Raw genomic sequence first — 17,409 nt, 5'->3', positions numbered from 1 at the left:
AGAAGATGTAACTCAGGTAAAGTAATGCGTCACTCTTCAAATTTAACAAAAGGTCCGCGAACAAATGCGCAGTTTGGGCTGTTTTCTGTGTTCTGTTGTGTCTAAAATCTCTGGCAGGAGGGGGGTGGGGGGCTGTCCGCTGGCTGCATGACGCGTCGAGACAACATGTAGTGCGGAAAGGAATGATGTAACATCTCGTGACGTAAATAACGTCACGAGATGTTCGAAGATTACTATATATCTCAAAACACAGATCATTCACAAAAATAATAATAATTGAGTCCTAAACTTCATTACCATTGGGTCAGTTTCTTCCAGGGGTGAAATGTCCCTTTAAGTAAAACGTGTGACGTAATTTTTCCACCACTGGTAGCCATGTCAGCCTCTTACTGACCTCCACTCCCATGACAGAGAGTTAATTGAGAGAGATGTCCATGTTGATGAGTCCTGGCTAATATGGAGCGCACGCCCTGAAAACCACCACTTAGCCCTGGCGTCCGTGACTGGCATGGTTGAAACAAAGCTCACAACATGCTGCAGCATAATCTCCGACCCCCGCTGTCATATATTTCTTCATTGCAGCCGTCACAAACGGATATGAAATACGTGGAAGCTGGAATGCTTGCTATCCTTAAGAAAACAAAAAAAGCCTTGCATTTGCTCATCCACACGGCTGTAGCAGGGACAATGAAACAAAGCCTCCATAAAATATACCTCCTTTGTAGGCTATACCTCGCATAAACCTTTATACATAAGCATACATAATTGGTGGTAGTAGCAGTACTGTATGTAGACATGGCAAATATCAGCATACATACAGTGGGTGCAGTACGTTAGTCCGACAGCGCATTCCTCCGACAGCGCAGCGCTCCGACGTTTCCAATACTAAACCCGAACCAAACCCGCACCCTAACGGAGAAAAGGTCTGTCGGATTAACGCATGCCTCCCACATACAGTCAGGTCTGCAGGACTTAGTGAAATAGGTTGATTTGCACACCTACTTGATAGGACAGGTGTGTAGGAGAAGACAGCCAACGCATAGACAAAAAAAGAGTCCCACACACTGTCTTCCCTTACAGCGACTATTTAATGAAGCAAAAAAAGAGATTGAAACGTTGTATTTTCCACATTAAATGGTTGCCGTAAGTGAAGACAGAGAGTGAGGGATTATTTTTCCTCTATGTGAGCTCTGCAGGACTAAATCTTTCAAAGATTTAATTAATATCAAAAGGGGAACAACACAACTCAGTTTGAGTCAGCCCTATTGCCCGAGGTGGAGAGAATATCAACGATCGATTGATATACACCGTCTGCTTGTGAATTTATTCGATAATTTTTTTTAAAGGGGGCCGTAGCACTTGTGGGGACATTTCATCATTCAAAAGCATTGCTTAATGAAAAGGAAGCTCATCTGGGTTCATATAGAATCAGTCTCTGTACATTTCATGAACTCACGCTACAGATGACATTGTCATGAATTCCCAGATTAGTTGTTTTTCTTCAGCATTGGGAAGTTTAGCCACTGGGTGTCTTCTTACATATCTCATATATCTTCTCTCATATACCCTGTACACCTCGACAGATATGAATTTTGACTTTAGTCAAAGACAAATATAAGCTTTTGACTTGGATATATTTTCTCCTCCTATGGCAGTGGTTTCAAATGGGGGTCCGGGGGCCTAATGCATGTCAACTGGTGATCCTTGAAATGAAAAGCTTGGGAATCACTGCAAGTGTTCAATCTCTCAGCAGAACCTCTTTATCAAAATGTTAAGGCCACAGAACTAAGCTGGGTGACTTTTGTTCCTTTACACATAATAAGATTCATCATTACTATTTAAGGTTGTCCACATATAGAAAAAAAGCTATGAGTTGTTTAGTTCAGCTCATAGAAACGTACAACACGCTCTACTATTGTACAGTGGTGGAAAGCATGTACATTTACTCAAGTACTGCACTTACTTTAGTGGAGTATTTCCAATTTTCAACAGCAAACTTTAGTTACAAGTTACTTTGCAGATTTTGACTATTATCACAAAATATACATTAACCACTTCATCCCTATATATGCTTTGGCTATTTGAAAATAGCTGATCTACAAGCTCACATTGCATCGCGATGCGACGCATTGCGAGCTTGTAGATCTGCTATTTTCAAAAGTTTTTTTGTGAATTTTAGACATAATGATAACTTGTAAAACGGGACATTCTGCATAATGAATACTTTTACGCTTGGTATTAAGTATATTTTGATGCCAATACCTTTGAACTTTTACTCAAGTCAATTTTGATTACCAGACTTTTACTTGTAACAGAGTGTTTTGAGATACTTTTACTTTTCCACCACTGCTATTGTACAGTACTGCAACTCACACGCAGGTCAGCATGTTCCCTGTTGTTGGCACTGTGCTGAGAAGCCCCGTAATCCCATAATAATAATAATACATCATTACTGTGTTCACCAATGAGACATTAGCAACAGTTTGCACTTATTTAACCCATTGATACCTGGAACGCATCTGTGTCACTTTAGATTTCATTGGCTATTCAAAAATAGCAGATATACAAGCTCATAGCGCGGCACCGAGTGCCGCGCTATGAGCTTGTAGATCTGCTATTTTTGAAAAATATTGAAAAAAAAATGTTTAGATTTTTTTCCAAAATCTGTTCGCCTCAGGTCTTGATGGGTAACAGAAAAATCTGATTTGTGTCCCATCGTTTCTCCACACGTGTCAATCTGTGTTTTCAAAACGGAGGAAATCGTGGACTTCACACAAGTCACTCCATCCGGGACCTCACCACTCACTATGTCCATCATAAAAAAGTAACATTCCATGATAATGTCATATGCTGTTTTTTAAAATACATAGGCTACCAAAGATCCTTCAAGTATGACGCAAAGATGAGGTCTAGGTCCTTTGCCTCTTTGTGAACCAATGCGGCGGTTAGTCATAGGACCACAATGGAAACAAGTCCCCAGGACTTTTTTTGTGTTATCCTTTTAGCCCAAATGAATGACTGTACCTCGTTGCTGTTTGAACGACGTACGCCAACAACTTAAAACCACTTAAACCTTAGCCTGGCAAACCAGACCAATCTGCCAGTGTGGGAAAAAAAAAGTTTTACCCTCGGCAGATTTGCAGTGATATTAGTCTGGCCATGCCAGGCTAACTTAAACCTTCTAGACTTAGTGAAACGGACCCGAGTTGGCTCTGTACTTGGACTGCTTTTTTTCCTGTCTTATACAGCAAAAAAATAATAACGTCCCCCCGTCCCAGAATACGGATACTGGGGGGCTTCAAAGTGGTCAGGCTAGTTCCACTGATAAATCCCAATTAGTCGCCCAACGTCGGTCACACGTCGTCGTCGTCGTCGTCCTCGTCGTTCTGCCGGAGCCTCCGCTCGCGACTCCGCCCCCTCTGACTCCCCCGCTGGGGCAGCCGACCAATGGGATCGCGGCAGAGCACGTACTGCTCCCAGATCTTGTGGAAGGCCGTGCAGAACTTCTTGATGCGGAAGGCGTACACGATGGGGTTGACGGCCGAGTTGGCGTGCGTCAGCAGGATGGCGGTGTAGATGAGCGGCATGGGCGTGTCGCAGGCGGGGCAGAACAGCGTGATGCAGTTGAGGATGTGCAGCGGGAGCCAGCTGATGGCGAAGAGGAAGAGGACCAGCGCCAGGGACTTGGCGAGCTTGAGCTCCTTGCCGAAGTAACGCCTGGGGTCCGTGTGGCTGGCGGTGACCTGCGGGGGACCACATCGTCACAGAAACAGAGCGTCGTCGTTATCAACAGTGTTGCCAGATTTTTTTTTTTGCAAGATAAATAAGCAACCTGGTTTATGAAAACAAGCGACCTATAGGCCAAAAGAAGTGACCGATTGGCCAAGAGCACTTCAAACCCTTATACGTCGACTATTTGAAAATAGCCGATCTACAAGCTCGCAACACGACGCGAAATAGCAATGCGACGCGTTGCTATTTTCCAAAAAATATTGACAAAAAAAAGTGCAAAATGTTTTGAAACAATTTAACACAAATCTGGTACAAGTACAAAATGTAAAAACAATTTGAAAGCAAGCCCAAATATGCAACTTTACATAAAAACAAGCCCAAAGTTGCTTATAATAAGCAGACAAGGCAACACTGATTATCAACACTGGTGGAAAGTAACTCGGTACATTTACCCATTTGAGGTACTTTTACTTGAGTATTTCCATTTGGTGATAGTTGATACTTTATACTTGTACTCCACTCCACTCCACCTCAGATATTAAATATTGTACTCGGACTCCACTACAATTACTAGTAACAGAGCATTGCTACATTGTGGTATTGTGCTATTTATACTTCAATCTGAGTACGGTACTTCTTCCGCCAAAGATTATCAAGTTAGATTGTCAGGGAAACTGTAGAGTGAGAAAAGAACGCTCCCATGACTTAAAGATGCATGGAAAAGGAGAGATGCTCATTGTGAGATGATGTTCGTGCCCATGGAAGCAGAGCCGTAGGAAGCCATTCCCAGCTGGGGGGGATATATTTGTACCGGCCCACATGCACGAGCGCCACACATGCACGCGTGCTGCGCACACGTGCATGTGTGGCGCGTGCGAAAAACCGTGTGCGATTTTTTTCCGCGGTTTTTCGCGGTTATTCCCCTTTTATACCGCGTTTTTTCGCGGTTATTCCCCTTTTATTATTTTTTATTACTTTACTTTTTTTATTACTTTAATTCGGTTAATTTGGTACCAAAAAATGCTCTTCCACCTTCCAGCAGCTCACACAGCTGATCGTGATCTGGGCCCAGCAGCCAGCAGCCCTCCGTTCCAGGCAGCGGCCGCGGGGTCCTAGTGCCGGCCTCATTTGAGGCTTTTTTTTCCTCCTCTTTTTCGCCGTGGCCTTGCGGCCCAAATACCGGTTCCCGGCCCACGCGAGGCCGCTCCGCGGCCCACGGGGGACGAATCCCCCCCGTCCCCCCCCTTTCCTACGGCCCTGCATGGAAGAAAGATAGTGATTAAACTACTATGAAAAAAAACTCCAAGGCACTCAGCTCCAATTTACAAAATGTAAAAAGCCTTTATTAAATTGCCTGTATCATTATGGTCCATAATGATGCAGACAATTGAATAAAGGCTTTTTACATTTGCTGCCTTACATTAGCTTGAAAGGGCATTACTCCTGTATTATTCCTGCTATGGATTTAGTGGTTAAATTAAGACATGTGGTTCAATATATAATTTTCGGAGACACTAATTCACGTAAAATAAAATAAAAAATAATACAATAAATATGTTCTCGACAAACTTAATTGAATTGAACTGAATTAATACATTTCCTAGACTAGGTTATTCCAAGAATGAGCACGGCGGTTTCAATCAATCATATGGTTATGAAGCATCAACTGTCACTAATGTTACCGTCGCTGAATTAATAAAACCTTCGCCAGAAACAGACAACAGACAGTATCAAATATGAGTGACTGACTATCATAAACGATAGAGCCACCTCCCTGACAATTAGCGCCGGGATAATTTGTTTATATTGGGACCACAATTCTTATATGAGACAATTCTAAGATGACCCATTGTTATTCTCCATAGAGAAATAACTTCCATGACCATGGGGATGAACGAGTGACGTCAGGACTTCGGTACAATGGTGGAAAGTAACTAAGTACTGTACATTTACTCAAATACTGTACTTAAAGGGAAATTTTGGACAACGGTTTAGAACCTGGCGTCTATGGAAGAAACAAGCAACCTGCGTCATCTCGTTCTGCACGAATGGTCGCTCGTTCGCGACATTCACTGCATGTTTGAGTATCATGACACTCAACAATGAGCAGGAGTAGAGAAAAAACTAACTTTGCATTGGTTATATTAGGCGAATTTCAGCCTTCCACGCGCCTCCCATTATGCCAACGGAGGGGCTCGCCAGACTGGACGAAGGGGAATCTCTGAAATAACTCGACGTCCCTTTCAATGTTGGTGAGTGATTAGCGACACATCAAAGAGAACACTTAACATGTCCGGATTTCTCTTATAAGTATATTTTGATGCCAATACTTTTATACTTTTACTCAAGTAACATTTTGAACACGGGCCTTTTACTTGTAACAGAGTATCTTTATGTTGTGGTATTGCTACTTTTACTTAAGTAAAATATCTGAGTACTTCTTCCACCACTGGACTTCGGTACTCTATAGGCCATTGGTTCTCAAAGTGGGGTCCGGGGACCCCCAGGGGTCCTTGAGGGAGTTCCAGGGGGTACCCAGCTAAATTATGGATAGTAACCAAATGGACCCTTATATGTCTGTAACTCAGAGAGTGTACAAATGGAACCAAATGGACCCTAACGGGTCCATTTGGTTCCATTTGTACACTCTCGTTAAATCAACATTGATTTTACAATATAAATGGGAGTCCCAGAGATAGAAAAGCCGTTAAATGGAGGTCCGTATAGCCTAATGCATGTCAAACTGGGGGGTCCTTGAAATTAAAATGGTTGAGAATCACTGCTAAAGCCATAAAAATCTTCTCTTATGGGGGTGGGTCCCTGGCATATCTTTTCAAATGGGGGTCCGCGGGCTAATAAGTGTCAATTTGGGGGTCCTTGACGTGAAAAAGTTTGAGAACCACTGCTCTATAATATGCGTCACCTTCTTGTTGAGCTGCTTGTGGATCATGTAGAAGATCTCCACGTAGATGAGCAGCATGAGGACGAGCGGCGGCAGCACCCAGCCGAAGAAGTTGAAGTAGACCATGTAGTCCATGCTGATGACGTTCTCGAACTGGCACGTCACCAGCAGCTCCTCGGTCACCAGGGAGCCGTTGTTCTCGCGCAGGAGATGCTGCAGGTTGTTCCAGCCCAGCATGGGAGTGAGGCCCACCACGATGGACACCAGCCAGCTCAGCACCACGGCCGTGCCGGCGCGCCGAGGGGTCACCACCCGCTTGTAGCTATGGCAACGAGGAGGGGGTGAGGGGAGGGGGGGGGGGGGAGATAAAGCGGAGCAGTGTGAGGATTTTTTCAGGAGGAAGACGGTGTGTGCGTGTGCGTGTGCGTGTGCGTGTGCGTGTGTGTGTGTGTGTGTGTGTGTGTGCGTGTGTGCATGTGTGTGTGTGGACAAGCGTGTGTGTGTTTAACCGGAATTCTGTTATCAGTATGTATGTGTGACAGTCGATTCAAATTTCAAATTCCAGGGGGAGAGAGATTTAGCGGAAGAGTGAGGAATTTTCCTGGACAAATACTCTGTGTGTTTGTGTGTGTGTGTGTCTGTCTGTCTGTCTGTCTGTCTGTCTGTCTGTCTGTCTCTGTGTGTGTGTGTGTGCGTGTGCGTGTGCGTGTGTGTGTGTGTGTGTGTGTGTGTTTAACCGGAATTCTGTTATCAGTATGTATGTGTGACGGTCGATTCAAATTTCAAATTCCAAAAAGTTCATTTGCTTGTGGTCAAAATTGCATTGCAAATTTGTATTCATGCGTCATCATTGTGCAATGCACCTGGCAGTGTGGAGCTATAGCAACAGCAGTGACTATTTACGGTAAATGACTATTTACCCTCTAGGTCCTTTATTGACCGTGCATGGTCCAGGTTCATCAGGCCATTTACTCTCATTTCACACTGGACAGGAGGCGACACACTCCGCTTCGGACCTCAACACACGCTAAATGCCCTAAATTGTAAAATGTAGGTAATATAATCAGGGACACGATGCAGCCAATTTGCATTAATTTCCCTCTGTTCTCTGGCAGTTCAAGTTCAGTTCAAGTCGAAAGCCATTCCCGGCAGAAGCAAAGTGACACACTGCCTGGCTGCAGACCAGGGAGAATGGGTATTTTATAGACCTTTTCGTTGCTGTTTATGCAAAAAACTTTGTATCTCCATAATTCGTATTTTTTTCATAAATGAATGTCCTGTTTTATACTTAGTCATCATATGACACTGTTACGAAAAGTAGCAAAAACATCAGAGTCACAAGCTCTGGCTTAGCTGTTGATCTGCAACGTCTGTTATTTAAAAATGTTTTTGGCAAATGTTTGCCTATGAATAACATTCCCAAAGTAGGGTTGAAAGTGGATTGCATAAATATTTAACAAACGAAAAGTATTAACAAGAGCTGGTAATACTTAATAACTACATTGAATCCATCGGAACACAAACCTATTTTATCCATTTGCGGAAAAGTAACCGTTTTGAACATACAACCTTCCTGCCCGACAGTTTTTTTGTATTTCTTTTTTTTTTAATCCCACAATGTTGTAACCCTTTTTCACTCTGTGCCAATTATCTAAGTGATCCTGGACACTACACTCCCCCAACCAGCCTAGGAAGCCCAGGGCCGAGCTCATGCCTCCTTCAATGCATGAGAGCCAACTGACCTTCTTGTCACCTGACAGGGGGGAGGTTCCCCGGTAGGACGTAGCGTGTGGAAGGAACACGTTATTCCCACCAGTTCCTTTCCCCTCCATCTGGCGCCCCGGCTGTCATGGGGGAGGCAGTATAGCGTCCAGGATTACTGCATGTTTTTGTGAGGGTATTAAGACACAGGGAGAACATGCAAACTCCACACAGAGTAGGCCCTTTCGCCGACCCCACCCAGGGTATGGGCACTGATGACGCGGAGGAGAAGACACGCCCCCCAGCGCCCCCAGCATCCCAGCGGGATCGGGACTCGAACACGCGACACGCTGTCAGCCTACACTGAGCCTAGGTGCCTGGACCGCCACGACAGCGGTCCAGGCTTCTGCCCGACAGTTTTGAAGATTTACTGGATATGACCGGTCCCTTCTCTCACGTATTACATGACTAACTATACTTGCTATTATATAGGACCGTGCTTTGATTATTGTAGAAAGGATATGACCGTTTCCTGTGGTTGAGCTTAATCCTCTGCAGGGGCGGTTTATGTGAGAATAAATGTCACCGTTGAACAGTCAGTGTTGACTCAAGCAGCCAAAGAGATGAGTAAATACTAGACACACTGGAGGCCATTCTTCTCTCTAACACAAACAATTGTTCACTTCAGTGATTTTCAACCTTTTTTTTTTTTCAAGGGCACCCAGTTTGATATGCATTAGCCAGAAACCAGTTTTTGGTTTTGTCGCTCTGGGAACCCAAACTGCACTGTAAAATCCTGTGTTTATTTGAAGGGCGCCAGCTTAGGAATGCGACAAAAACAAAAAACTATCCATGAATTCAAGTCTCCATGGGGTGAGTAATCGATAGAAAAAGAGTCATTTTGGGCGTGAACTATCCCTTTAACACTGAGACTGTACAAAATGGTCCATTTGTTTGTTACATTTGTACACTCTCAAGAGTTACAGACCTGTAAGGGTCCATTTGAACCTCTAGTAGTCCCTGGAGTGGCCCGACATTGAGAAACAAGTGGTTTGTTTACACAGTAAACTCAGTAAAATCCTGAGTGTTAATTTATCCATTTGTATACTCTCAGAGTTAAATTAACACTCAGGACTTTTCTGTGTATTCCTTGCACCTTCTTTGCGTGCGAGCACACACACGCACGCACACGCACACACGCACACACAGACACACACGCACACACGCACGTACGTACACGCACAAGATACACAGGACCTATTTGTAGTCATCTTCCATCAGCTGGCAGCCCTTCTGCTGTAATCTGTGTAATTTGTTGTTTGTGGAGACAAGAAAGATATAGCACAATGCCCAGAAGCCACCGATCTGTCTTACTTTCACTCTTTATTTAATTTGCCATCTCTCTCGCTCTCTCACACACACACACGCACACGCACACGCACACGCACACGCACACGCACACGCACACGCACACGCACACGCACACGCACACACACACACACACTCTCTCTGACACACACTCTCTCTGACACGCACGCACGCACGCACGCACGCACGCACGCACGCGCGCGCGCGCACGCACGCACGCACACACACACACACACACACACACACACACACACACACACACACACACACACACACACACACACACACACACACACACACACACACACACACACACACACACACACACATACACACACACACAGTGCCTCATGAGTCAGAGTGACACTAACACAACGCAGGCTGAATAAATATCCACAGACAGGAAATCAGAGAAGACCCCACTGGGTAATAATGTGTCACAAAACCGTGTGTGTAGCTCTAAGACTGCAGCACTACATGTGTCACACACACACGCACACACACCCCTACACGCACGCACCCACGCACGCACGCACACACACACACACACACACACACACACTCCCGCTGTTGCTCCATTCAACAAGTTCCATGATTAAGCTCCTTTCCCACTTGCACTGAAAGCCGAAAATCCACAGAGAATGTTCCATATTGGCGTTACGTGGGAACAGGCGTTGGTGTCGCGCGTACGGTCGCGCACAGAAAAATTGCCAGTCTGCATGTTGGAGGATTGGCATATTTGGTGTGAAACACAGGTGCTGCGCTATATGAACTTGTTGATCTGCTATTTTTGAAAAAACGTGAAAATGTGTGCAAATATTTGAATGTATATATATATATTTTGGAGCAAACATTTTTAACTCATGTTACAACTTCTGGGGGGTCCCTGGAACAAAATATTTTGAGGGTCCACAGCCAAATAAGCCTACATATCTTTTTGGGTTGTCCTTGACATGGGTACAGTTTGAAAACCACTGATATCATAGCAACATATATATATATTTTTTTAAACTGTTAGGATTTAGAAGACATTTGTAGAATCCCCCAGAAGCTAAGATTTGAGTTACAAATGTTTGCTTTAAAAATATACATATATTCAAAGATTTGCACAAAATGTCCACAATTTTTCCAAAAAATAGCAGATCTACAAGCTCATAGTGCGGCACTCGGTGCCGCGATATGAGCTTGTAGATCTGCTATTTTTGAATAGCCAAAAGAGATCTAAAATGACACAGATGCGTTCCCGGCTTGAATGGATTAAAAGGAAAGCGAGGGCAGACGAGTGGTATAGTATCAGACACTTGGTTTGGAGTCTTTCACACATGTAGGTATAGTAGGGAGAAGACGTTTTCTGAGATGGGGGGCGTCGCCAAATTGGGGCTCTTTGGCGATTGGTTCATACTGAAAACCCCGCCTTCAACAGCGTCACCACACCCTGAATGTGTGGTTTAGTGATTCAGGGGCTGGACTGGAGCCAGGCTAGCGGGCCTAGCGCCGCCATGCAACAAACTATAAATCAGGCTTAACACAGGGAATGAAAGCATCATAATATTTTGTTTCCGTAACGTATGATGTTTTGTTCTATGAAGAAATGCTTTATATTTGGGGTAACTTCACTAAAGAAAAAAAGATTTCATCAACAGCCTAAGGGGGTGATCACACCGCGATACGCCCCCTACAGGCGCAGATGATTCAGAAAAGTTGTTGCCCGAGTTGCTGTGTCCACAGAAAGCTGCCAGCACTACTGCTGTATGGTTACATGGCGGCTTTCCGACATGTCGCCTTTCCGACGTTAACGAACCCTATACCTAACCCTCACCCTAACCCTAACCGCATGCGGAAGCCACTAGTCGGAGTGGCGAGATGTCGGCATGGAAGACTGTTACCCTGCTGTATACTTGGCGCTCTTGGTTAAAAATACTGTCTGTGACAAGCAGTGGGGGGGTGGGGCGCCCCATGCTAAAGTGTTGAGAACATTCAACGTTTTACTTGTGTCTAAAAACCTGCTCGAAAAATACATAAGAGAGAAGCGCACGCCAGGCGTATCACCGCACCATATAGGAAAACAATGCTGGTGACGCGTTTTGCTGGGGACACACGTATCGGTGTGATCACCCCCTAAGTCCTAATGACCTCAGTGCAGTCAGTGTATAGTTAATTATATGTGTGTAAAAAAAAATATTTGTATTCACTTAATCTCTTACACCAACATTGTTCCAACAAAAAGTAATAATACTAATCTTGTTCAACCCAGGTTCGGCTCAAACAAGGAGTTAAATTTGTTCTACTGCTATATGCCACCAAAATGTGGAATTTTGTCACTCGCAGAGCAAAATATAATACACCTGTACCATGTTACACTACTGTATATTGAAATACAAAACAAGTGATCACAGAGAGAATCGGAGGTGACAGGAAATTGGCTTCTCAACATCCCTGTCGATGGTAAGAACAAACCTAGAGACTTATGGTGCGTTCACACGGGCAGATTAAAGGATACAAGAATACACTGCATCTTTGTCGCTGTGTTGCTTTGTATCTGTGTTGATCAACGCGCTCGCTGACGTCATCAAACGTGCGGACATCTGAGCTACAGTTGTATCTTTGTATCTGGAAGTTGAACCCAGCTCAACTTCAATTTGTATCTTTGTATCTTTGTATCTTTGTATCTTTGTCGCTAGAGCTACAGCTACATGTCGGATGTGTCTTTGTATCTTCATATTGCTGGTTTCCATTGAAAATTAATGGTAGCATGTATCTTTTAATCTGCCCGTGTGGACGCACCATTAGTCTTATGGTGCGTGGAAGTACTTGATTGTCAGTGTAAAGGTTCTGTTAAGGCATTTCATAGCACAAACAGGAGTAAGGAGTGAGGAGTGTTTAGCTTTGGTGTACTCTGTCTAGATTTAGTCTACTCTAGTCTGTCTAGAAGTCTACTCTCCAGTGGTGTGAAGTAACTAAGTACATTTACTCAAGTACTGTACTTAAGTACAATTTTGAGGTACTTTTACTTTACTTGAGTATTTCCAATTTTCTATACTTTTACTTCTACTCCGCTACATCTCAGTGGCAGATATTGTACTTTTACTCCACTACAATTATATGCAAACTTTAGTTACTAGTTATCTTGTAGATTTTGGTCTGTTTTGTAGAAGGTCTGTGAACAGTTTAGAAACCTGCCTACCAGTGACAATATCGCTAGGCAGGGTTTTGGGCACGAAATATTTTCAGATGGGGAGCCCGCAGACAAATACATATTAATGTAGGGGGGTCCTTGACATGAAAATGTCAAGAACCACTGGTTTAAACAACATTTAGGAAGCAAGCCCAAATAAGCAACTACACTTTAGAAACAAGCCCAAAAAAACTCAACCCGCAACTAACAATATTTACAAGCGTCTTTACAGAAAAACAAGGCCAAAATCGCTTATAATAAGCAGGCATGGCAACGCTGCCTACCACTCTGTGATTATCCTACAGCTGAGCGCCTGCTCAGTCAGCTGCCTGCCAGACTGTCTTGTGGAATTTGAATTGCATTCATATGCGTGATTCATATCTCAGACAGGATTTCCTTATTATGACATGCATGCAGGGCGAAGAGACAATATGTCACTTTCTCACTGTTGACATGAAACCACATAAATACGCTTCAGGTGCCCCATGGCTGCTCATATTGTGTGGATTCAATCTAGTCAAATTCTTCACACCACAGAGGATCGTTAAACATTAAACAATAATGCTCTCTGTGAGAGAGGAGCAGAACATGAAATGGTTTTGCTTTGACAGTTGATGTGTAATATTATGTGTTCTGTGCAGTGGTGAAAAAAATACTCACATTATTTACTTAAGTAAAAGTATCAATACTGCAGTGTAGTCCCATTTCACAAGTTCAAAATGTATAAAAATCTTTTGAAAATAGCAGATCTGCTAGCTCGCCGTCGCGACGCATTGGAAGCTTGTAGATCAGCTATTTTCAAATGGCAGAAATATATATAAGGCTGAAGTGGTTAATGTACAGTATGTGTTGTGATAATTATCTAAAGCTGTCAAATAATTGTAGTTGTAAAGTACAATGTTTGCCTCTGAGATGTAGCGGAGTAGAAGTAAAAGTATTGAAAATTGGAAATACTCCAGTAAAGTAAATACTACCTCAAAATTGTACAGTACTTGAGTAAATGTACTTAGTTACTTTCCACCACTGAGGCAAACTCTCAAGATAATTACGTTCGGTGACAAGTTGGGGAAAATGTTTGAAATTCATGAAAATGTACAGAAATATAATACACATAGCTGTAGTTATTATTATTCACAACATAAAACGCTTATCTGATTTACAGTCAAAATGTATCAGTCTCCCAAATAAATGGATCTGTAATGAGCGCATGCAGGCTATAGAAATACTTATCTACAGAGATGCTTATCAAGAGAATATTGCGTTAATGTAAACTAGAATGACTGCACATGAAAACACAGATGTTCTATTTTCCAATTAAGGTGAATTATTGTACTGGTTTAGAATAAACCAGATGGAAGTCATACATAATAGCCCACCACTGAAATGATTTTGACGTGTTTAAGCACATGTGCATCCTGAGTTTTTAATTCAAAAGCTATAATTCAACAGCTACAAAACAAAATACATTATGCACTTGTCTGTAAGCTACAGCCATCTTGTCTTTAGTTTGACCTCAGCAAAGTAATAAATCTAAGATGGAAGTAATCTAGCTAACTGTAGAATACAATAAGCAACATTATTATTATTAGTAGTAGTATAGTACAAACTAATGATGTTACTTCATAAGATAGCCTATAGGCTACTTGTCAAAATGATATGACTTAATGATGTGTCAAATGATACTTCATACATGATTTTATATTTTTGCCTTTCTGTCTGTGTGACAGAAAGGCATGACAAAGCATGCCCCTTACTGGAGGTATAGGCTGCTTTGTCTGCCTTTCTGTCTGTCTGTGAGGAGCATTGTCTGTCTGTCTGTATAGTGGACCTTATAATTGTCTGGCTTCTCAATGCTCCATATAGTCTAGCCATGGTTCACACATGACGCTTGTATACACAAGCATCATGTGACAGTCATGTTTCAGGGCTACATATAGTCTGAAATGCAATAGCCTAGTTCAGTCTACATAATAGTCTACAATATGCTTTATACCATGAAAATATCAGAACTGTGGTGGAAAGTAACTAGGTACATTTATTCAAGTACTGTACTTACAGTAAGTACAATGTTTTGGTATTTTTTACTTTACTGAGTATTTTCAGTACTTTTACTTCTACTCCACTACAAACAGGCAAATATTGTAGGCTACTTTTACTGCACTACACTTATTTGAAAACTTTAGTCACTAGTTAGTTACTTAGATTTGGATTATTAAGACAAAACATACGGTAACCACTTCAGTCTTATGCATCTTGCCCATTTGAAAATATCCGATCTACAAGCTTGCAATGCATGGCAATGCCATTCATTGTGAGCTTGTAGATCTGCAAAAGATGTGTATACATTTTTTTACATTTGAAAACTTGTGAAATGGGACATTCTGCATAATGAGTATAGCCTACCTTCTACTTTTGGTAGGCTAATTTAAGTACATTTTGATACCAATATTTTTGCACTTTTACTCAAGTAAATTTGTATGCAGTATTTTTCTTGTAACAGAGTATTTCTACATTGCAGTATTGATACTTTTACTTAGCCTAAGTAAAAAAAAATAGTAGGCCTTTTTCCCACCACTGGTAAAAAAACAAACAAAAAAGAAGGGAAAAACAAGCTTTTTTACCTCATGGGTATTTTGACTCTCAGGTAGCGGTCTATGGCGATGGCCAGCAGCGCCAGGATGGAGCTCTGCGTCAGCACCAGCACGGTGCAGGCCACCAGCAGACAGCTGTAGAAGTGGGTCTGCAGGCCGATGCTGATGGTGATGGCCAGCGGGATGACCAGCCCTCCCACCGCGATGTCCGCCAGCGCCAGAGACACGATGAAGCAGAAGGTGGTGTCCCGCAGCGAGCGGTTGATGCGCACGGCCATCACCACCATCACGTTGCCCACCACCGAGGACACGGCGATCACCACCTCCATGCCGATGTAGAGGGCTTGGGACGCGGACAGGCTATTAGAGTACATCTTCACACTTTATAGATGTTTGGATGATTGATGACTGGAAGATCAGCCTCCCTCAGCAGACACACACAGTCCTGTCAGTCTGAGGTTAACGGCACCAGATCACCAGAGAGATGTGTGAATTCCTTTCATGCTTCACACATATGGCTATTTTGTATCAAATCTATCCAATGCACTACAATGTATCCGTTATAGTTCCCAGTCCGCTCACACTATACTTTCCTCCAAACTGATACATTTAAAGTAATACAGCAGCCAGCAGACACAAGGTGGAGAGATCAGTCCTGTCCGTCTGAGTTTAATGGCACCAGAGAGAGATGCATTCCTTTCATGCTTCGGATACTTTGTATCAAATGTATCCAATGCACTACAATGTATCCGTTATGGTTCCCACACTGATCTGAATATGTTGTATCAGATCTATCCAATGTGCACTAAATGTATCCAATGCAAGGAACGCACTACATGTATCCGTTATGGTTCCCACAGAGTCGGAATGATTCCTGGAATTGAAGTGTCCCCCGCAAATAGTTGAAAAGAGACACCGGACCACTGGTCCTGGTCCAGCCCCCCCAGACTTTAAGTGAATGAGTCAGAACAACCGCGTTCCCAAAAGCGCAAATTACTCCAGTTTACATCATCGTCAGTCATCCTTAAGTCAGTGGTTGAAAAAATGTATTTACAAAATAAAATAAGAATAGAGATCATGAATTAAACGGCACCGAATCACTTCGATCTCCCGTGATTATCATCTCTCTAACCAGAGATAAAGCCTATAATATGAGCATATTCTTGGGGAAATCCATGTTGTAGCCCATTTGTTCCGTTTAGTTTAGCACATTGGCGACGAGTCTCTCGATCTTCTCTCCGGAAAGAATATGAGCCTAAAACTCCGTTTCTTTGTCACAAACGTTGAAGTTAAATTCGTGCGTGGATCGGTCCTAAAATGAGCTCCCCTCAACGAATCGTCCTCCTCCGTGTTGAGGCAACCTACAGGTGCTGAGCCAAATGTGGAGTGGATAGAAATCACGATACCGGACAGTTCAGCCCCGAGGAGGCACTACTCTATGCCTGCCCTGCAGGCACACGTCACACATGACATAATAACACACATTCATTAGAACAACGTGGTTCTCAACCTTTTCAGGCCGTGAAAAGAAAAAAAAAGAATCATATTTGAACTGGAGACCCCCCCCCCGCCCCCCCACCCTGACAAGCACTTGGAAGTGTTACAAAATTGTACATTTTGTTTGACTACAGGTTCCACAGATAAATATTGTGGAAAATAGCAGATCAAGCAAGCTCTCAGCTTGTAGATAAGCTATTTTCACAAATTTTGCCTCTTTATTATAATTATTTGAGAATTTGGCCTGACCAACATGTTGAGAACCAGTGCCACTGCATTAGATCACTGGTTCTCAACCTTTTTAGCCTGTGACCCCCAAAAATAATTTGAACTGGGGACCCCCAACCCTGATAAGCACTTCTGCACTTGGAAGTATAGGAGTTGAGGCATTCCATTTTGTTTGATACATATTGTGAAACAGATTGGCTAGCTACAATTTTATA

The 17,409-nt window shown here is 43.0% G+C and overlaps 1 protein-coding gene across 1 annotated transcript; it reads right to left on the bottom strand.

Annotated features, from left to right (window-relative positions):
- Positions 1-3,353: 3,353 nt before the first annotated feature.
- LOC311048700 (adenosine receptor A1-like) lies at positions 3,354-16,368 on the bottom strand (the record flags this gene model as incomplete). The annotated part of the gene is made up of 3 exons (XM_084061962.1): positions 15,500-16,368; positions 6,656-6,956; positions 3,354-3,743 (listed from the first exon to the last, which is right to left on the bottom strand). Exons 1-3 carry the CDS (start codon positions 15,841-15,843, stop codon positions 3,354-3,356), a joined length of 1,035 nt encoding a protein of 344 aa, XP_083918088.1. The 5' UTR covers positions 15,844-16,368.
- Between the last annotated feature and the right edge of the window lie 1,041 nt (positions 16,369-17,409).

This window comes from Gymnoscopelus microlampas (assembly GCF_963454915.1).
Source record: "Gymnoscopelus microlampas genome assembly, chromosome: 7".
NCBI lineage: Eukaryota > Metazoa > Chordata > Actinopteri > Myctophiformes > Myctophidae > Gymnoscopelus > Gymnoscopelus microlampas.
The sequence above is the reverse complement of the archived record's forward strand: the minus strand, read 5'-3'. Positions and strand labels throughout refer to the sequence as shown.